This window comes from Bombus terrestris, chromosome 16 (assembly GCF_910591885.1).
Source record: "Bombus terrestris chromosome 16, iyBomTerr1.2, whole genome shotgun sequence".
Taxonomy (NCBI): Eukaryota; Metazoa; Arthropoda; class Insecta; order Hymenoptera; family Apidae; genus Bombus; species Bombus terrestris.
Genome location: NC_063284.1, coordinates 298,612 through 320,841, shown reverse-complemented (window position 1 = coordinate 320,841; position 22,230 = coordinate 298,612). Strand labels below are relative to the sequence as shown.

Below are 22,230 nucleotides of genomic sequence, written 5' to 3'. Positions count from 1 at the left end.
AAATATCTATAATAGAACACAATTATTATATACAGAAAGGGAATTTCTCTCTATTATACAGGCAAATATAATATATTGAAATATATTATATATACATTTGATAAAGTTTAACATTGTATCCAATAATACGCCAGATGTCAGCACTAGTGCAAATCCAAAATTTCCTCAAAGAAGTAGATTATCTATATATTAAGGACTTCATGAACCCGAAGGTAAAGTTGAGTTGCGCAGGAGCGTTGCGCAGTCAGTCAAGCAGAGTCCACTGGCGAAAGTAGTGGGGCTGCCCAGGAGAAAGATGGCCGCTACCAGCGAGGAACCGAGTGTTATGGAGCCTTCTCAGACGAATTCCGGGCAAAGTCAGCCCGTTGATCCACTAAAGATGCTTTATCCGATGGTAAACGAAGAGGAAACACCGCTGCCACGTTCGTGGAGCCCCAAGGACAAGTACAATTACATCGGCCTCTCCCAAAACAATCTTCGTGTTCACTACAAAGGTACGTTTCTCATTTCGATCTCCTATATCTCTCAACGACTTTTCATTTTGCCACCCAGAGAATTCTCGCGGACGATTTTTAACATTGCCCGAAACGAAGGATCGAGGAACGATCCCGGCCAATAGGATTTGAATTCTTGCTTGATACGGACGAATCGTTTGACGGAGCTGTAATATCGATTGAAAATGGCAGGGCTCCGTTTCGCGTGTGTCAGCGACCTAAACAAAGGAATCAGCTGATCGGTCATGGTCTCTATTCGACTTTCTCTCGATCGCTCGGTTATTATTTCTCTATCGTGTGCAAACATTTATTTTATATAGCAAGTGGATCGAGATCCCTTATGATTAAAGTGTCGGGGTTCTGGCGATGATTTTTTCGGATATTCATGAGAAAAATGAATCTGCGTAGAGAAGGCGCAATGGCAATGACAGCTGCGATGTTTGAACAGTTACTTTTCTCTCTCCTGCTCGCCCACAGCTTCCACGTATTTACCCTCTCTCGCGCACTCGCTCGCGAGCTCTTCTTCGCTCCTGCTCCCCCCCTGGCCTCTCGTCGTCAATCAGTTTCGAAGTGGACGAATTTTTTCACTATTTTCTACCATTGGTATTTATTCGTATTTATTATGTATATATAGATGTTGAATAAATCCATGAAAATTCCGATGAACGACAAGAATCGTGTTATTGTTATTGTTGTTATATCCTGATTTCCAAATTAAGGTCGAGGCTGTGTAAATATTAGCTATTTTGTGTTTGAAAAAGATAGTGTTAAAAAGTAGCCACAAGAATCTTTTTCTCTTTAAGTAAGAAAAGGATCTAGGAATTGCGTTATACTTCCATTTAATTAATATTGAATGATTATTTGTTTCAGCGATTATTGATAATGCTAGGAGTAATACTTTTAGATTCATAAAATGAATACATATTACTGCATATTGAAAGGTATGAAGGATAGATCAATCGCAGAAGACATATCGGTTAATAAATAAACTGTTAGTAAAATGTTTTATTTTATGATTTAAATGATGATTTAAATTAATGTAAATGTTTTGCATTTATGATAGACTTGGAAATTTTCTGCAGCAAATACCATAAATTAGAATATATTATCTGCATTTTTAGAATTGCGCTTTAATAACAAATTGAAATAATTTGTTCGGTTATTATTCACGCTTGATCCTTTTTTAACTATTTATTTTCTTATTTAATATTTCTGCCCTGTTTTGCAGTTTTATATTCGTTCTTTGTATGTAGATTATAAAGTGGCTTTTAAATCCTTTGTGAACAAGTACAGACATACTCAAAGAAGATTAAAATATAACAACCTTAATTCTTTTCTATTTCTGTTTGTCACAGGTATTGTCTGTCAAGATTATACTAAATCTTTATTTTAATGAGCTGTTGTATTGCTATAATTAAAGTAGAAATGATTAAGGCTATGAACTTTAATTACTTATAATTTATACAATCATTCAAAGTACTGTTAATAGCTGAATAAATGTATTTAACTCGTATGTAATTTGGTATGCCGTTAATATGAGAAAGTAATACTACAACAACATCAGAAATTATATGTTTCTTTAACAACGGAATATTAATTGCTTTAAATAAGTAATCATTCATACAGTAAGTCTTTGAAACTATGAGGAAATAGCATTGTAACATATCCTATTCCATAAGGGAAATAAAAGAAGTGTAATGAATTCTTAACAGTGTATGTTATTTTGTTACTATCGGCCATAGAACTTTATTCTTCCACAATTTCCATTTTTAAAAAATAATAATATCTAAATTATTTGACGGAAAAAATATCTTCTTTATCTTATTATCTAGGATTTCAAATATTTTATGATTAATGTTCAAATATTTAAGATTAAATATTATGATATTCAAACCAAATTAATTTTCTAAAAACTAGTTTAATTTCTAATTTATCTAATTTATATATTTTTCTAAATATCTAATTTTTTTAATGTAACATTAGTCTTATTTGTTCGTTTATTCAGCAATTGTTTAATCATAATCGATAAAAATTAAAAAAAACTATATATTTAATAGATTGCATAGAAACAGTTTCCAAATTCTTTAATGAAAGTTAAAAAAAATATAAAAACATGCAATTTATACTTCATTCGTCCTTCTTATTTTCTCATTCTACCTATGTTACCGTTTCTTTTTTCCATTTCTCCATCTTCCATTTTTACTATCTTAAATTGTCTTTGCATTGTAAAAATTTTTATGGTTTTTGTTTTTTTATATATTTATCGTTTTAATCTCTGCTCAATGTTAAAAACGATACTTTATCCAAAACTGATTCCAAGTTATTAGCAGAAGTAAGACAGACATAGAATTGTTTAAATGTACGTCGAATAAATCAAGAAGACAATTTAAACGCGGGAAACCGAACTTCATACTTCTCTGTTACAATTAAATCTAATTGCAAACTTATTAAAAAAAAAAAAAAAAAATCCGCGCTCTTCAATTTAATTCATTAATCCTCTTGTTGACACAATTGGCATTTCCTATGAGGAAACTAGTAACTCTGGAAATAGCTATATATAAAATTGAACAAATTGACAATAACATGGAATGAAATTATCACGAGGTAACATCCTCGTAACTATTCCATTAACGAAATCCGAGCATCAAAACATCAAATAACGACTATCGAATTAAATTGTTGCAATATACTTGTTAATAGGGCCATTTGGATATCGTCAAATTTAATTGACCGTGGCTGCAGGTGCGTTTGTGTTAGTGCGCTCTCTCGTCCGTAAGCGTGCTAATCCAAACTCGTTAATTACGAGCCTCTTCATTTTTCATTAACATCAAACATTCCAAGGGAAAAAGTACAGTATTCATTGACGTAGTTTAGAAAATAAATACTTGTTAGCCGTTACGATGTTTAATAATAAATATTGAGAAAATACTCTGGAGTCGAAACGTTCATCGGTATATGTCGTATTTGCCTTTTTACTTTTGCAACATTTTAACATATGTTTTCCTCATTTCGTTATTTTAATATCCGTTTTAATAATTTAACTGATAATAATCTTTATTTTGCCTGTTCCAATAGCAAATCATAACTTACATCCTTATGAATAAATATAATTACTAATCATCATTATGGTAATATCTTTATTATATAATTATAATATTTTCATTCGCTATATCGTTTCTATTATTGGGCTATTTAAAATTACCATTAAATTGTTAACTGAACAATTTCATTCGAGATATTCAAATAGCCGCAAGTAGCTTCACAACATTCACAAACGTATGCATTATCGATTAAGTAAATCAGTGTGTACCTTTGTTTATTATTCGTGACAGACCGTGCGTTCCGTAAATTAATTTGTTACATCGATGTTTACATAATTAACGTCCGATTATTTTGACGCAAAATGATGCGTCACAGCCAAGGTTCTACCATAGCGTTTTGTTAGACGCGTTAATAATTCTTTTGTACTTAATTATATGTGAATCGGGTAACTGTAGGTTACTAGGTCGACAAACTGCATCGCTACATTGCAAGTGCATCCAAGATTAGCGATTAGATTGTGACGGCCGATCACTTCTGTTCTCGAATTTCCTACCCTCGTGATTTTCGCTGTAGCTCATTTCCTCCGAACTTATATTCAAAGGAGAGACGAAAGGAATCAATTATTTTGTAATGTCCGAGAATAAATATAATTTTTAGAAGATAACTTATTATTTTAGATAATTATTATATTATCTTAACAAGTATTTCCTATATACCGTTATTATATATAATTGGAAGATTATATTTATTTAAAAAAAATGCTATTTCATTTACCACAATTTTCTGTATATAAAATAATTAATATGACGTTATTAATTTTATTACAAAAGTAATGATTTTAAAATTAATATTCAATATTTAAATAGTTTTACCATGCCCCCCCCCCCTTACTTTACTTCTCTAACCTATTTTCCCACCTAAAATTCTTAATAAAATTCCTTCTAATATAAGAAGCAATTGAAATATGTCGATCAATAAACAATATCATACATATACACCGTTTTAGGTTATGGAAAAACTCACAAGGATGCCGCAAGTGTACGTACAACGCACTGCATACCAGCAGCTTGTGGTCTCTATTATTTTGAGGTGAAGATCGTTAGTAAAGGCAGAGATGGTTACATGGGAATCGGTTTGTCTGCCCATGGAGTGAACGTGAATAGGTTGCCAGGTTGGGACAAACACTCCTACGGGTATCATGGTGACGATGGGCACAGTTTCTGTTCTTCTGGAACAGGACAACCTTACGGGCCCACCTTCACCACAGGAGATGTAATCGGATGTGGTGTAAATCTTGTTGACAACACTGCCTTCTATACGAAGAATGGACACCATCTTGGTATCGCCTTCACTGATCTTCCGGTTAGTAGTATATGAAAATTGAAGGGCTCGTAACAAAGTAAACCTTGCATCCGCGTTTGTCTTCCTTCAGAAGAGCCGAAGCTAATATTTTTAATTAAGAATAACGATCTATTACACGACTTATTAAATAACGATCTGTTAATCATTGTTCGTTGTATATTTTACAGCCAAATTTATATCCAACGGTGGGCCTTCAAACTCCAGGAGAGGTAGTCGATGCAAACTTCGGACAAGAACCGTTTGTATTTGACATCGATGATATGCTTAACGAACTCCGCGTCAAAACAAGATTGCAAATTATAAACTACCCCACACCAGATCACGGACAGGGTCAATGGCAAGCAGTCCTCCACAAGTGAGTCGGATCGCTTTATTTTCCTTACTGTCGTAAATATTATTATACAATATGATCGAGGCACAAGTTTTGCACGTTTCATGAAAGAAACGGGGATTGACGATTGTTCGCAAAATTCAGCCAATTATTTAGTTACACGTGATCATTAATAGCCGAGTTGACCAGTACTTTCATGAATATGCAAACTAACTTCCATTGTTCTCCAAATTGGTCGAAACTGAACTCACAGCGCGTGATTGAAAATTTAATAAATTTAATAATTGCATGCACAGTGCGTCTTGTGTAATTTTCTACTACGTCGGTTTAATGTCGAATGACCTTGTAGACATATACTTATATTCTGTCGCATAATAATATGTACACGTTTAAAGTATGTAGACTTAGCGCGTACGTCGAAGATTTACGATAAAATGTTTGTTTAAATATATTACGAACACAAAGAGGACCATTTCAGAAAATTTATGCACTAAATTCTAGAAGATTTTGTTTACTTCTTTCTCAGAATGGTGTCAACATATTTGGTCCATCATGGTTACTGTGCCACTGCCGAAGCCTTTGCCAATAGTACTGGCCAGGGATTCGAAGAAGATCTTAATTCCATTAAAAATAGACAAAGTAAGAAGCTAATATCGTTGTTTTTTTTCTTTTTTTTTTCTTTTTCTTCTTCCTCTTTTTCGTTCCTCCTTTTACAGGAGGAATATAAACAGATAACACGCATTGTTTCAGAAATTCTAAAGCTGGTATTAGCGGGCAGAATGGGAGAAGCAATAGAATTAACCAGTCGGTTGTATCCGGGTCTCCTCGAACGGGATCCGAATCTTCTTTTCGCCCTCAAATGTCGGCAGTTCGTTGAAATGGTGAACGGCAGTGACTCGGAAATCACACAGAATTCCAATATCAATCAAACTAGTGTTATACAGTCTACGAAGGCTTACACAAAACCCTCAACAAATGGCAATGTTGAGGAGATGAATATGAACAATGCCATGAATGGTTCGACCGAACAACAGCTTGTTAATGGACAAATTGAAAACGATGTAGATATGGAGGAGAATGTTATAAACGGCATGAAAAGTAATACCGAAAACGGCTATCAAAATGGTGATTTGAATACCAACAGGTATAAGTGTCAGAACGGGGAAGACGTTGATATGGGTGAGATGTTATTGTGTTGCTTTTTATTCTCTTAATCGTGTTACGTTTGTCGAAGTCATTCTTACGGAAAAGACAAGAAATTTAAAGTGAAGAAAGACAATGGAACTGTGTTATTAAAAATTTGTATTTATTAAATTATTCAAATTAATATATCAATCATTTAAGAAAAAATATTGCAGTCCAGTTACATCTGGACGAATATTTACTAATTTGTGAAATATTTAGAAACAAATAATTTTCAATTTTACGATGTCTTCTAATGGCGAATAAACTTTTATTTGTTCCCAGAGACCAATAGTGTTAATCAAATTCAGCAACAACAAAACGGTAATTGCAATATGGAAAATACATCGAATAAGAATAACAAGAAACAGCTTTGTGGCGGGGATAAACAGGCGATCGAAAAGATGTTAGAATTCGGAAGACAGTTATATTCCCAATCGATACATTTGCGACAACAGCACGGAAAAAACGAAAGCAATAAAAAGATGCTCCAAGATGCGTTCAGTCTTTTAGCCTATGCAAATCCATGGAACTCGCCGGTTGGTTGGCAACTCGATCCCCAACAGAGGGAAACCGTCTGCGCGAGACTCAATTCTGCCATACTCGGTAAGAAAATTACAATTTTTGACTATTGCACAAAGTGCTTGTTAAATTGCTTATTTAATTAGAATGATTATCTAGCAATATATTCAAATTTAATAATAAAACAGCGTTTCTAATATAAAGTATAATTTTCTAAAATTACGGTAAAAAACTAATATTTTTAATCTGTGTGTATTCACGGTATCTCATGTATTTAATAGTAACACTTTTTAAATCAACACAGCCGAATCTTATTTTTGATTTAGTCTTTAATTCTAACGTATCTTATGACGTATCTTAGTTTCACGTATTCTATTCAGATTCCAACAATTTAATGTCGATCATCTGCTACTTCTAGAGTCGAGTAACTTGCCACGACGGCCGCCGTTGGAAGTGGCCGCGTCTCACGCGAGAGAATTGGTACGGCTAATGTCACACGCTGGTCTTGGGGCATGCGGCTTCGCGGTCGTAGACAATATCATTCAATATTGACGGTGCCTACCTCTGCTGCCACGTCTGCTTCTTCTGCCGGCTCGAGTTTGGTTAGTAACTCTCTTACACGTAAATTACGCATCGATTAGAAGAAGTTGGGGATAGTTGATACACGTTACTATCGTACACATTATAGAAATCGCCCTGTAACATAACCGCGATTTATAGTCGTAGTTCTGTATCAACGAGGAGAAAGTGAAAGAGAGAGAGAAAGAGAGAGAGAGAGAGAGAGAGAGAGAAGGATTGTCCTACGTTGTACGTTTCTAAATTAAGCCACTACCTTTGTGATAAGAAGAGGATTATACCATCGTGGCCCGTTCAAACGATCACGATTTTATTGATTTTGTTCACTTTTGCTGATAATAAAATCTCCGTTCTCTATGGATTGAATAAAGCATTTTGATTTTTGTTCACTGCTCCGTCATTCGAGAAATCGGCTCTTTTCATTGGTTCTCGTTCTTTGTTCTCTCAATGGAACTGTAATTCCCTATTTCTTTTCGTTGCAATGAATCGTTATTACTATAATTTAGATTCTGCTTTTAAAACAACGATGAATTATGGACGTTGTCCTCTGTTGGATGAATTTATGCGAATGAGAGTGTATGTTTCGCTTCTTGGATTCTTGTAAAAGAGTTTCTGGACGACAATAACGAAGTTATATTTACGTTGTTGTAATTGAGATATTGTTATTATTAAATATGCAGAAAGCTAGTCGCCATTATAAATCGTGCAATTTTTACCGAGGGTGATGCTCTTTCGAGATTTATCAAATTGATATGTATCAATTATCCCCGGACTTTCGACAGGAATGTTTCCGCATCTTTGTACATTTTTACTTCCGATGTAGATAGCGACTCGTTTAACCATTCACATAATTTATGACCATTTACACATGTATTTTGTAAAGAGAACGGGATAGTGTATGGCTCTTTAGTTGTACATCATTTTTGTAAACTAGCTTTAACATCATTTTCATGTAACTGGTACATATACATATATTTGACTTTATATATTTTTCTAAAATTATAGGAGGTTTTAAAATACAACAACGTCTCATTGAATCACTCTTTAACACCCATACAGGAATCGTTTTGTTTTCTCATGCGTTAAGAAAGACGAAATTATATATATTTTCTCTTGTTTTTCTCACTTGGTTTCATAAATGGTGCTGTAATTAGAGATTAAGATAATACAGGTATTGTGAATTCGAATTCTTTATATCTCTGTTCCTGCGGTAATAATGGAATACATATAATTTTGTGAGGTTAAGTGCTTTACGAATTTGTTTCTTGATGTAATTGTACCAACAAGTGTTCTTATTGCGAGAAACTATTTACGAATTGTAGAAAAAGAAAGTTATTGCAATATTCAATATTAACGAATGGATTCTAGTGTTATGTTTGCGCACATTTTCGAAACTATACGTTTTTAATAGCTTTTCTGATTTTTCATTGTGGTCAAACTGAAATGTTAATTAAGTATACATGGAAAAAGTTATGAATATTTTTCCAAAATTTTATATCATATATTATATTATATTATATTATACTATATTATATTATATTATATTATATTATATCATATATTATATTATATTATATTATATTATATTATATTATATTATATTATATTATATTATATTATATTACATCATATCATATTATATTATATTATGTATTATTGTATCATTTTTTTATTTTAATTTTCACAATACTCATTGTATAAAAGATAGCTTGAAATATACATTAGCGATTTAGTTTTAAGTTCAATTAATTTTTTAATGTTTTAGTAGCCATTTATTTATCGGCATTATTTTTCGAACATATATGAGAACTTATGGTATGGTAAAGTAAATAGATAAACGCACCTCGACAAATTTATATTATAAAAATTAATAATTAATTAAAATAATATACGATCTACGTTGGAAAAGATTTTTAAAAACTATGATTTTGCTTTTTTTATTATGTCAGGATTTGTGGTAATCCTGAAAATGATATAGTAATTTTTGTATAACGGAGGCAAAATCGTTATTGTACACGTACGTCATCAATTAAATTTACTTTGATCAAGCTTTAATTAGAAACAAAAATGCAACAATGATAATACTATTGTAAATATATCGTTGTAGGTTGTTTCGACCAGAAGCTATATAAAATTTTGTACAATTTTATAATGTGAAACTTGACACGTGTGAGATATAATTAAAATCCATGAATTTCACTTTTGGCGTGCAATATTTAAATCGCGTTGAATCAAATGTGTCCATGCGCATCTGCCAAAAGCATAAGTATTAATAAACGAAAACTTTTTTAAATAAAACCTATATATTTTAAATATTCAGTATACAAATGGACATTTTGAAAATCAACGACTGTATAATCATCAGTGGACTCAATTTTTCGAATAATTAAATTTTTGTATAATAAAATATATCTAGAAACAAAAAAGAAGTTAAACAATTGTTATCGTTAATTATATAATACAAATATTTCTAAATTGCGTGAATTTTTTTTTCTTTTTTTTTTCATTATGATGATCATGAATATCTATAGAGAGATTAAATGTTATAAAGTATATTAAATACCTATATGAATGTATGTATGTATGAAGATGAGAATTTTTAAGGATGAATGAAACCTTTAAACTATTATTAATATAACAATAATACTTTATTGTCAATATTTATATCAATCATAAAGATTTTTAAAAATATTTTTCATAAAATTCACTTTTGCCTTCATAAACATCTCCCGTGCTTGTGTCATGATTTATATGCAAAATTCTGGAAGCTGATTATAAAAAAGTCAGTCATCTGTTTGATCGTTTCATTTATATAGAAGATACATTGTTAAACTGTTATTATTAATTCATCCGTTAAAGAATAATTTTAAAAATATCTTTATTTTTTATAATTTACATATTTTTGCATATTATCTATATTCTATGCACTTTTGCTTTTTTAAATTTGCTATAAACACATAAAAATCTACAATCTGGTTAATGGACTTGCTAATCAATTTCTGAAATCATAAAATTCCTTACATCTCTAAATCATTAGTCAAATTATAAGAAAACAGACACAAAAGTCCAAAAGAAGTCAGTCATGTTGAAAGAATCGAATGTAATTGGAAATCGTGTCAGAAACGTGTGCTGATACAGCGATCCTGTTTGTTCTAGGATATGGAGACGGAACGTGGAGCAGATAATATTTTTGCAGCAACAACTTCGCGACATCGCGTGCCTCTTCAGCTAGAGTCCGGCAGTTGGCTCTCTGGTTCGATCTCACACAGCTACACCTGACATACAATCGTCTAACATAATATACACGCTCGAGACCCACCAAAAGTAAACAATGTTACACGGCAACGTGGATGAGAAGGAAGATGATTGCTAAATGATCATTATTCGAAGAACGATGAACATTGATTGAAGTTTTCCAGAGTCCAAACAAGAAAACTGCTTTAACAAAGTGAAGCACGATAAAGAAGAAGAAAAAGGAGAAGAAGAAGGGAAACGATCTTAACGATCACGAACGGACGTGTAGAGAGGAAATAGTTAGAATTAACAGTCAAACTTAAGGCAAACGAAGTTCCGAGGACGTAGATGGCGTTGGTGATATAAGAAACACAAGGGAACATAAATACGATATTGAGGCTGGAAATGAGTTAGTTTTCGCTGTAATAAAGTGATTTTGGACATGAAAGAGATTGATGATCGAAGACGGTGAACAAGCTTGAGGCGGAGGATGACGTGTAAACATCTGCCAAGACGACCCTTTTCTCGTTTCCTCTTTCTAGCCCTGTAACTTACCATGATCTTGAGATTGTTCCCTCGTTCCCATAATAGATCGAGCCGTTTTCCGCAATGGGACGTGCTTTCGTATTTTCGTGTAATTTATCATGAACAGACGATGAATAACTCTCTTCAGGTGGGTTTCTAACATCATTCATCTGGCCTTCCTTTCAATTAACATTTTCCTCTAAGTTTCTTGTTTAACCTCACATTCGCTGCTTGTATTCTACGTGATAAAATTTCAATTCATATTTCACGAAATTTGCAGCTCATTCTCTGCTGTTTCGATCTCGTCAATTATAGATGTTTGGCTAAAAGTAGCTAGCGACTGAAATTTTGGTTCCATTCAATGTTCAGAATTATTGTAGCACTTTTAAACGAATTTTATTTTATCCAATTTTTTAGTGCACTGCCTCGTTGTATATTCTGTTGACCTTTTTTTACGTTTGCTTCTTTTTGCGATTAAAATCTTTGACACACGATTCGTCGCATGATAGCTGACAATCGGTCAGCATCATCTTTTTATTGAGAAAATGAACGAGAAAAGAGTCTCGTCGATACAACTTACGATTAATTAATCCCTCGTCGATTATTTTGATAGCCTTTCTAATCGTATGGTCAACGAGTCGATTTTTGTATCAATTGTTAGCTCTTAGTGAAACAAAAAAAAAAAAAAAGGAAAACATAAAACTCAAAAGGATAATATATAAATAAAAAGGAATATTCTCCTCTTATAATTAATGTAAATTAAGGTTAGCAGTAACGTGAGAATCGACGATCGTTCTATTTCCACCTGATTTCCATAGCAAACGAAGGAATTAAAGGAAGGACAAAGCAATAATCCTTGACTTTTAGCTATTTTCTTTCCTCTATTTTTTGGTATTCGTTTCCCTTTTTTCTTTTTTTTTTTCTTTTTGTAGGTCGTCTTGTAAATTTTTATTATTGCCTAATGTTAGAAAATCGATTTAATGACCGTTAAGTATCTTCGTTTCAATTTTATTCGCCCTAGGTTCGACCGAATAAACGAAAGAAAATGAACAAGAAAAAACATAAATCGTGTATTAGTGATATGTAATTAAGGAATACATTATGCGATTACGAGAGAAAATTTGTAAGGAAGGAAACCAAAGAAAACAAATAGACAAAAAATATGATAAAGAGCGTGTCGAACTTGAGCGACGAAATCAACTAAAAAAACAAATGGGGAATTATACGAACCTGAATGATTGTAAGTGGTCGAAGATTATTGGAGTTATATAGCGAAAATTAATAAAAGTTATATAATTAAACAGAACGTTGTAAAATATGCGGTGTTTTATATTTCTGTCTTTTTCTCTCCAATGATTCATTTGTCTAAAATATTTCTTTCTGTAAATTTTAATTAATTACTTATAAATGTTTTGTAAAAAAATTTGAAAGTTTCGATTAGACACAACCTGTGGTTTTAAATTAAGCGGGTGGAAAATTGAAAATTTTTATACTTAGTATTAACGTTGGAGTTTAATAGATTAAAACGGCGACCCTCTCGATTGTGTAAGTTTCATTGAATCAATTAGTAAATTGATTAGTATAATTATAGAAATGAAATTTTATATTAAAAATTGTATAGAATTTGTTAGTTCGAATTTTTCTAACCAAGACTAATCGTCTCATCGAAATCAGGATTTCTTTATAGTTGCGGAAGGAGGTAAAGAAACAATTAAAAAGATAACTATTATGCGAATGTAAAGAAGATTTTCGGCCATGGAACGAGGGAACGATTGTAACAGTTTATAATAAAAAAGTAATAGGAGGCGAAGTAAGAAGTTTGCGACGAAAACTGAATAGACAACTGTATAAGTAACAACAATAATAATGACGATGATGAAGTTACAAAAGAATTACTCAATTAATTAAAAAACAAAAAGAAGGAGCATACATACATACATATAAATACATACAGATATATATATACATATATATACATACATACATACATACATACATATATACATATGTATTTATATGTATGTATGAAACAATCTTGTATTCTACGATAAGTAATTGTTTTTTATATGCGACATAGTATATTATATTATATAATACGCGATACGTATATATACATGTGTATGTATTCGTACATGCAAAAGGTATATAAACATGTATATGTGTGTAAATGAAACAAAAAGAAGAAAAAAAAAACGAAAGAATTAATATCGTATGAACTAATAGTGTACGCGTGAGATTTCAAGGAAAAAATGTTTATTAATTCATTTTGTATGTGTGTGTATATGTATAGGGCACACATACATATCTCTGTATGTATCTCTGTATTCGTGTCGTTCTAGATACATATACGCAAGCATAGCAACTGTTTGAAATTTGAATTCATAAGGACGAATGGACTCGAGTGCGTGTGAAAGAGAGGCTGAGATTAGTTAAAACAAATAAGAGAGAAAGAGCGAATGCTTTGAGCGAATTCGTTGATTCCGTATGACCGATGGAAGAGGAAAAAAAACAAAAAATACAATTTGACGACTTTTAGTGTTAAACGTTTTCTGTACTATAGGTAGAGAGCCATGAGTATCTTGCGAATAATACAGTATGATTTGGAGACATTGTTCGTTGAATTCTGTTTCTGTCATTCACTGCAACAAAAACCCTGCAAACTTTTTCTCTACATTCCCTTTTCTTAAAGAGGATTGCAAGAGGTATTTTTTATATTTTTTTAGTAAGTAACGTATAAGTTATGAAATTTGTGGATTATATTAATTTAAAGAAGAAGTGATTTTATTATTTTATATTTTTACAATAGTATGTTTTATTAATGACTAGTTAATGTTGCTAGGGTTTTCTTTATTTTGTTGAGAATAAATCATTGATGTTGACGTCATATTGATTCAGTTTGACATCCTTTAGGAATTTTAAGGTATCTATCTGACACATGTTCCTGTAACATTAAGCCTAAGAGAGAGAAAGAGAGAGAGAGAGAGTGTGTGTGTGTGTGTGTGTGTGTGAGAGAGAGAGAGAGAGAGAGAGAGAGTGAGTATAATTTGTACTTCTGCTCTTTGGTATAGATAAAATTTGTTTATCGATAGACTAAAGTGATGTATGGAATGGTATTTTCAATATTCATCGTCTTTGGTTTCTTAATTTTTTCCATTATTACATAATTAAATAATTTATTTTACGTATTTAAAGTTATTGATGATCTCTATATTATCCATAATTGATATTATCGGTTTTGTTAAGTTACCACATGTTGATCATCTTCTTTTAACTTTATCAACATGTATACAAAAATTAAAGTATGTAAATTGCATTTAAAAAGTTGAATTCATTACAATAAATGTCGTCCAATAGATGTATACATTCAATAATACATAATACAATTATACTTATGAATTATATGGAAAAGAGCATAACATCTAAAGAATTCCTAGAACCGGAAATATGAATTGCTCGTTAAATTTATTTTATCACGATCAAATGTTTCATAAAATATGCAAATAACAAAATGGTACAATCAAAGCTTCTAAATGCTAATCAATTAGCAAAAAGCTAATAGGTCGTGTCAGAAGGTTAAAAGTCATCATATTTTCGTCTCCTGGATACCAGGGATCCTTTCGACGAGTGTCAAACGTTCATCATTAATTCATTAACACACACACACACACACGATTTAAACATAATTATATTATAATATAATTATATTTCCGTTTCATTCGTGCTGTAGCGTCTATGATAGTAAGTAAGTAGTACGGTTATTAATGGCAACGACACGAACTAAAGTAGAATACTATCGATGTTCATTGTAGATTGATTTTGATGAATTTTTAATTTTATTCGTGGCAATGATAATGGATACATACTATTTCCGTATTTATTATAAATATCCCATATTTAAAATCTAACAATATCTTGCAATCTAGCAATTCGTTTAAATTCGAAATCTTAAAGTGTCTATGTATTTATTCATCGATGCTTAATTTTCAAATATTTCCATTTTCAAATTCAATAATATGAGTTTCGAAACATTATGTCGCCCTTCTATCAACTACATCTATAAACAAACATACAACTAAATCGCGAATTTTTGTGCAAATTTGTAGCTTTATAAACGTAAGTAGAGAAATAGAATCTATGTCGTCGTACAAAATTGGCTTTATCTATCAAAAATTTCGAATACGTTACATTGGATATTTTATGTATATCTTAAATTTCGCATAAAATAATCGCATAAAAATCCACGTACAACAATAATTTGCGGATTTGCCAAATCCGACGCATAAAAATTAAAACCTCAAAATGTCCCTTGCATAGTGGTAGGGAATCGTGGTAGGGAAAATTTCAAACGCTCGAGCGCGTTTTCGATCCCGCGAGGCATCAGTCGATTCTCGCCTCGAATCTCGATGAAAATCCCGCGCATGCGTGTTGTGTGATTTCTCCTCGCCATCCATCCCATAGGCACGAGTGGTGGGGCCAGTCGGTGGATCGATCGACGTCCCGTCGAACCTCGCGGCCGTAAGCGCCGCTGCGCCTCTGGGCGGGGCGAGAGGGCGCTTCAGTCGTGTACTGGAGCCCACCAGGGTCGCGTCCAGCACCTCGAACGCTTCGGAGTTGCTCGTTCGCTCGGGTCTCTCTCTTTTCTCTCCATCAACCTTTCGAAAAAGAAAAAAGACACTCCTCGTGTCTTTAGGGGCTGTGTTCTGAACTAAACTTCGAAATAGACGCGCGATCCTTCAACGCATATATAAAAAGCGAGCGAGAAAGAGAGAAAGAGAGAGAGAAAGAGAGAGCCAAACGTGAGAGCTTAGTTAATATAGTGTTCTATCTTCGATTCGAGATATCCTTTCTTCGCTCGTATATATCCTGTAGTAGTAGTTCGAAACTCGAGGATCGTACTATTCCTGTTAGTACTATAGTTCCAGCGACGCGGATCAACCAGTGATCGTTCCAACGCGGCGCGGCTTGTATCGTCCCCGAAGACACGAGATCGTATCAGATCCGTACCAGGATATTTCTGTTTCCTTCGAATCGCCCAATTAATTCGTGGATTCTATATAGTTGTTCGTACTCGATCGTTCTCGTCGGTTTGAACGTTTTATTACGTTCGACTGTTTCGGTTCTTCGAACGGAGCCGGTCGTATCGATTCGAGAGGTGATACGGACGTACATAGATAGAGATACACGCATAGTGAGACAAGTGAGATATACATTGGAGAGGTGCGTAAAAAGGGTTTCGGAAGTATCCACGGGAGAGAGGTGTCTATGTACGCGACCGGAGACACGGAGAGCTACCCTGGTACCTAGCGGACGACGCGGGGTGGCTTCACCAGTGAGTCTCAGCCTTACGCCCTTCTTTTCGCGAGCTGATTCACCGTCACGCTTGCTTTCGACGCTTTACGATAGCATTTCGAGGTCTGTTCGCGAAAAGTGATATTTTATTGTTAATCTTGATCTCTCAGAAACCAAATTGATCGATTTCATTCTTTCTGTGGATTGTTTCGTTTTATTGCACAGATATGCGATTAATCGTCACAGTTCATAAGAATAAATGAATTACAGTCGCCATGAAGTGACCATTTTTATTTGAAAGAAGCGTATACGCTATTTACATGAATATAGGTATGAAATTAATGGTCAATTTTTTAAGAATAACTGAGCCGTAGGCATGCATAAGTACATCTTTATGTATTATATAGAGGGCATCTTTTGTTTAACATTAAGTAAAATATATATAAATTTCGAGTTAGATAAAGCATATATAATGTAGTATAACAGTAAGATATTTTGTTTCCTAATGTGCAGAAAAGGAAATACTATTTTGTCATAGAATACATTGACTTTGTAGAGAAATTTTCTAACACTTTGTTGTAATGATACTGGTCTTTATTATAGGGTTTACATAGAATATTGTGGATGACTAATAGTGACTATACTTCCATAAGTTGGTTTATTATAAGAAAGTGACATGTATGATATTATAAATGATAATGAATTTTTGTAAATGTTATCATTTTTGTATATTTTCTAATTTATGGAGTTGATCAGTTTGGCGTCTGAACGACTCACTTAGTATTAGAGTTGAAGCAAAGAAATCAGAATGAAAGCTTGAAATCACTACGTGTTCCACGGAATCTAGTAGTTAAGAATGCTAAATTTTTTGCTAGAAAAGCTTGCTAGAAAAATATCTATCGGTATAAAGAAAATTTCAACTGATTTTGAATTAATGACGAAATTACCGAAAAATTTGATATGCGATGACTGAGAGAATGATTTCAGGCTTTCGACCGGTAGTGTATATATGAAAAAATATATAGGGTGTCCGATAACGTGCAGTACTAGCGAACAGGGTGTGATTCCCCGTAGAAAAATAAATCAGTAATAAAGAACAACATTTTCTAAGACGAGATGATCAAGTTTGAAAATATATCGAATATACGCGAATTCAATTTTTTTTGTTTTTTTTTTTTGAAATCGGAGTTTTATTTTACAGAATTATATTCTTCATTCTCGATTTATTTTTGGGTGTAAAATAACCACCTACTGATTTTTTTAGGTGTGAATGCGAATCAAATATGTATACTTAACAAATTTTTCAATTCGATTTTCTTGGAAACAAAACTATGTTAATAAATTTTATTCTTTATTTTCGATTTATATTTGCATGGAAAATAACCGTCTACGAATTGTTTAATAGCAAATATCCTAATTTACGTGTATTCACAAGTTTTTCTTTAACTTGATCTTCTCGAAAAACGAAGCGTAGAAATATTTTGTTTTATATTTTCGACTTATTTTTCCACATAGAATCTCCTCCTTACTATACCACAATTACCGAGACACTGTGTATAACGATTATTTTAGTTTGAATAATTTTACATATAATATAATGTTTCTGTATTCTATGCAAATTGTACTATTCCTTATACAACACTTCTTGTACCATCCTAACCTCATTATGACTATAAACTTCAACAAATTATTTCAATCTAATTAACCAATTATTAAACAAATTTACAAAACGGACATAATATCAAATTTAATGTTTAGATAAGTGCGATTTTCTAGAATAATCGTGAATTTCTTTTTTAATTCGAAAGTTGACATACATAGGTTATAGATAGGTTATGATTCGATACGTTTCTATATTGGGACACGATTTTATACAAAACGGTGTTGTGAAGTGATATATCAATATTATGATTTGACTATTACGCCTCGTTCAGTAAATATAATTGACGTTGCATAGATGTTACGCGTTGATCTGTTTCTGAATAGGATACGATTTTATTACGAAACGATGTCTCTAAGTGATCGAATGTATCAATACCGTGATTTGACTATTATGTCGAATGGGACAGTATTTCTCAATGTTCGATATGCTGTTAAAGCGTAATTTAGCTTTTAACGTGTAGAAAGTTTCGAGTATCTTTTACTTCAGTGTTTCATTTTTCTTACGTGATTGGTATATCAGCTTGTTCGTCGTACCGAGTTTCAAGCATTTTCGATAGGTCGCGGTTTTAGTTAATATCGAATTTTACTCTATTATAAAATATTATACATATTTATACGTATATGAAATAGAGATATTATATTTTTGTTAATTTATTTCTTCATTTTGGAGATGGAGTTCCCTTTCTATTTGCTTTTAAAGACGTAATGATTTTTTAAAGATGAATCTTGTGGTTAGAGTTGACAAAAGAGAATAGAGTTGGTAAATCTTTAAAAATGGGTAGAACACACTGGAAATGAAAGATTATTATTAAATTAATAAAAATATGAACGTAAGTTTATATATTTAGAGCGTTTCATGTTATTATTCGCTCTCCGTTATTTCCAAGCGAAACCAATTTTTCACGAACTAAAAGATAAAATATTATTTTCAATACGAAGTAAAGATTTGAGTAGTGTTCATAAACGTTTTATGGCTCTTGTGTTATCTATCGTTCTCCAAAATATGATAATCGGCATACAAGATGTATTAATACATGAAAGGAATAACAGAAATTTCACTATATTGACCACAAAATTTTCTTTTCTCTATAAAAATGTAATATTTTTTACAAAAATATAATTTTAATATATTATATAGGTATGTTTGTCTCTTACAACAGGTATAAAATGTCGAGCGAAACTCGAATTCTTTTCTTTCTTATTTTACGTGAGTTTATACCTTCCGCTTCAAAATATAAAACGTTTTATTTTTCCTTAGAAGCAAATAACAGCATACATATTAAAAATATCTTGTGGAATACATGTCTATATATATATATATATATATATATATATATATATATATAAAATGTTCCTGAAATGTCGAGTACTTTTCTTTTCTACTTGTTGCAAAGTTTTGTTTTTTGCGCAGTGAGGAACTTTTTTCCTTGAAAAGAAATAATAACGTAGCATAGTTGCTTATATCTTATGTAGGCTATTTCAACAAAATTGCAAAACTTTCTTCTTATTTTATCTTATCTGTTTCGCGAAAATAAATAAACACGAATTTTTTGGGAATATGCAACATACTCTGCATTTTTCTTAAAATCTTCAAAGAAAAAGATTGATTTATTTTATCGATTAGAATTGGTGCACAAAGCGTATCACGATGACTGTATGTGAATGTATCCGATGAAAGTTGTTAACACGTTGGCTGCCCACGGTGATCATCGGTGACACGCATCACCAAAGTTCTTCGAATAATTAAAATAAAGTAAATTTCATGGACTAACAAATTTTAAATATTACCAATTGCATTAGGTAACATTGTCAACAAATAAAAGCGCGCAAATATCGCGTTATATTTTGTAAAAAATAATCGGTATGGTATAGGATATTTCAATTGGGCAAATTGGGCAAATGTCCAGGGCAAAATATAGAAACTTTGAGTAGCAATGAACATGTTAAAAGTAATGGGAATGAAGCTAATCCTGTAATTCGTTAAAAATCTCAATATCGGTACGGCATATAGAGCGTCTGAAAAGGAAACCTGCATTTGAATCGAACATTTTTTCGCTTTCGTCCACAACAGAGAAGTAGTTCTTCCTTGAAAACGAAATCCTTGAGTTGAAATTCTGGAAAGCATGCGCCACAGAGGTTAGAGGCTGAAAAAGCGGTTTGGGAGGCAGGGAGAGAAAGAAATAGAGAAGGATGGTGAAACGCGACATTACCGATGTTACAACGTTTAAACGTTTGCCTTCAAGCCGAGGCCTCGTCCCCTTTTCGAAACTTCCGAAAAGATGCTTTTATGTGACGGATCGTCAGGCGAAAGACGTGTTTTCTTTGATGGCTCGAAAGAAAATATCGCCGGCAGCGCCAACTACGAACCGAAAGACGTCCACGATTTATTATTGATACTGTGATTCTGAATGAGTTACGTCTCGATTACGCGCCCCATCCCTCTTCGACACGAGAATCGAATCTTTTTCTTTTTTTCTTTCTTTTTTCTTTTCTTTGTTTCAATACATACAGTTAGGTTATGTTCTTTTCTTTGGCATTTCCACTAGTTTCGTTTATAAATCATTAAATTATGAGAATAATGAAAGAATATCGTTAGCAATCTTGGTCTATACAGCAGCTACTAGCTTTTTTTAAATCTTCGAATTGTAAGAATAGTGGAAGAGCATCATTAATAATATTAGGTTATATAATGTGTATAGTATATATATATATATATATATATATAAAGTGGAATCGAATTTAAGACAAGTAAAAAAAGGCAATAAGTTAAAGTTGACAAATGGAAATTTCTTTACTCGAACTAAATGAACACATTAGCGAGAACGTCGAGCGATTAAAGAATCTCTCTTCGAGTCAAAAACAGCAGATGTCTCGCGTATGTATTAAAAGCTCTGCCAACACCAACAAGTGGTAAGAAATAGTCCAGTTTTAACTCTTTTTATATATGAAAAAATATGAATTTTTTAGAGTACAGTTCAAAACATGGATCGATATTTTCTATAATACATGACAGGTCGTTTTATTATTATTTAATTGTATGGCAGTATAATACGTGTGGTACTATACTTCGTCGTAACAATACATATGTTAATTGCTTGAAATTTTCGATCAGTTTAACAATAACGAACAATAAAGTTTAGCATAAATAATACAATAGTATGGAACGATTCTAATTTACTTATTTATAATAGTAAATTAGCATTGTTTAATCTTATAACAATAAACCACCATGTGCTGTAGAATAATAATGAGAACGCGTTATCTCCAAAATAAATATATTTTCAACAACGCGTGATACGCATGCGTATGCACCGTTGAATAATTAATTATATCGCAGCTTACAGGTTAAGTAATTAATCTGGCAACTTACATCATCAACATTTGTCTTCGCTTTATTGTTATGTTCTACGTACGAAATTGCATATTTTTACGATTATGTATCGAATATTTGAACTTTATCGAATAGCGATAACCGGGCAAAATTGGCTGAAAAAACGCGTCGATACGTGTTGCCGTTCTAACGTCGCTAATTGCAAACGACGTTATCAACCTAGAGTTCGTTTGTTTGCTCGATAACTTTTCAGCGCGATGAGTAATTTGTTTGTTGCGTTGGTAAATCTGACGATGCGTTTTAAAGGCTGCCTATTTCAATTTTTCTAAATATGCATATCGTAATCATAATTTCTTTTACTAAATGTTCTATACTATTTCTATATTTCTTCGTAAAATTATTCGAAATTATCGTATAATTATTGTAATATATTCGTTTTGAAATGTATTCTAATTTTGCAGAAAAATAATATCTTTCAAACTAACGAAATTTATTACCAAGCAAACACCACTATATCATAGTCGTAATAAACTAAAAATACGAGTAATTCAACAAGTAATATTGAGTTATTATTCGTAATTAATTGTTATCGAACATTAAACTTTATTCCATAAAAAATTATACCTACCGTAACCTTGAGTCGTACAACTGCGCGGTTGAGTTTTTCACTCTTTATACCA

General features: G+C 32.2%; 2 protein-coding genes and 1 long non-coding RNA gene across 5 annotated transcripts in view; 2 read left to right on the top strand and 1 right to left on the bottom strand.

Annotated features, from left to right (window-relative positions):
• The first annotated feature begins 244 nt into the window (after positions 1-244).
• On the top strand, positions 245-13,889 carry LOC100652260 (ran-binding protein 9). Of its 3 annotated transcripts, XR_002308498.2 has the most exons (9): positions 245-494; positions 4,543-4,898; positions 5,066-5,253; positions 5,756-5,868; positions 5,980-6,408; positions 6,697-7,017; positions 7,352-7,535; positions 8,515-8,680; positions 10,666-13,889. XR_002308498.2 is itself a non-coding variant. In XM_020867188.2 (7 exons), exons 1-7 carry the CDS (start codon positions 296-298, stop codon positions 7,483-7,485), a joined length of 1,740 nt encoding a protein of 579 aa, XP_020722847.1. In that variant the 5' UTR covers positions 245-295; the 3' UTR covers positions 7,486-7,875. The 3 variants fall into 3 exon arrangements, 1 of the variants encoding a protein (XP_020722847.1); XR_002308497.2 differs by lacking the exon at positions 8,515-8,680; XM_020867188.2 differs by lacking the exons at positions 8,515-8,680; positions 10,666-13,889 and having other exon boundaries at positions 7,352-7,875.
• Positions 6,927-8,515, bottom strand: LOC125386520. The gene is made up of 2 exons (XR_007226754.1): positions 7,766-8,515; positions 6,927-7,629 (listed from the first exon to the last, which is right to left on the bottom strand). It is a non-coding gene; the product is annotated as an uncharacterized LOC125386520 (long non-coding RNA).
• A 1,848-nt stretch (positions 13,890-15,737) lies between the features above and the next one.
• LOC100642305 (guanine nucleotide-binding protein G(o) subunit alpha) overlaps positions 15,738-22,230 on the top strand; it is a 35,844-nt gene continuing 29,351 nt past the window's right edge. The window contains exon 1 of the mRNA XM_003401584.4: positions 15,738-16,680. The gene's annotated coding sequence lies outside the window, so the exon portion shown is untranslated. The remainder of the gene's footprint in view (positions 16,681-22,230) is intronic.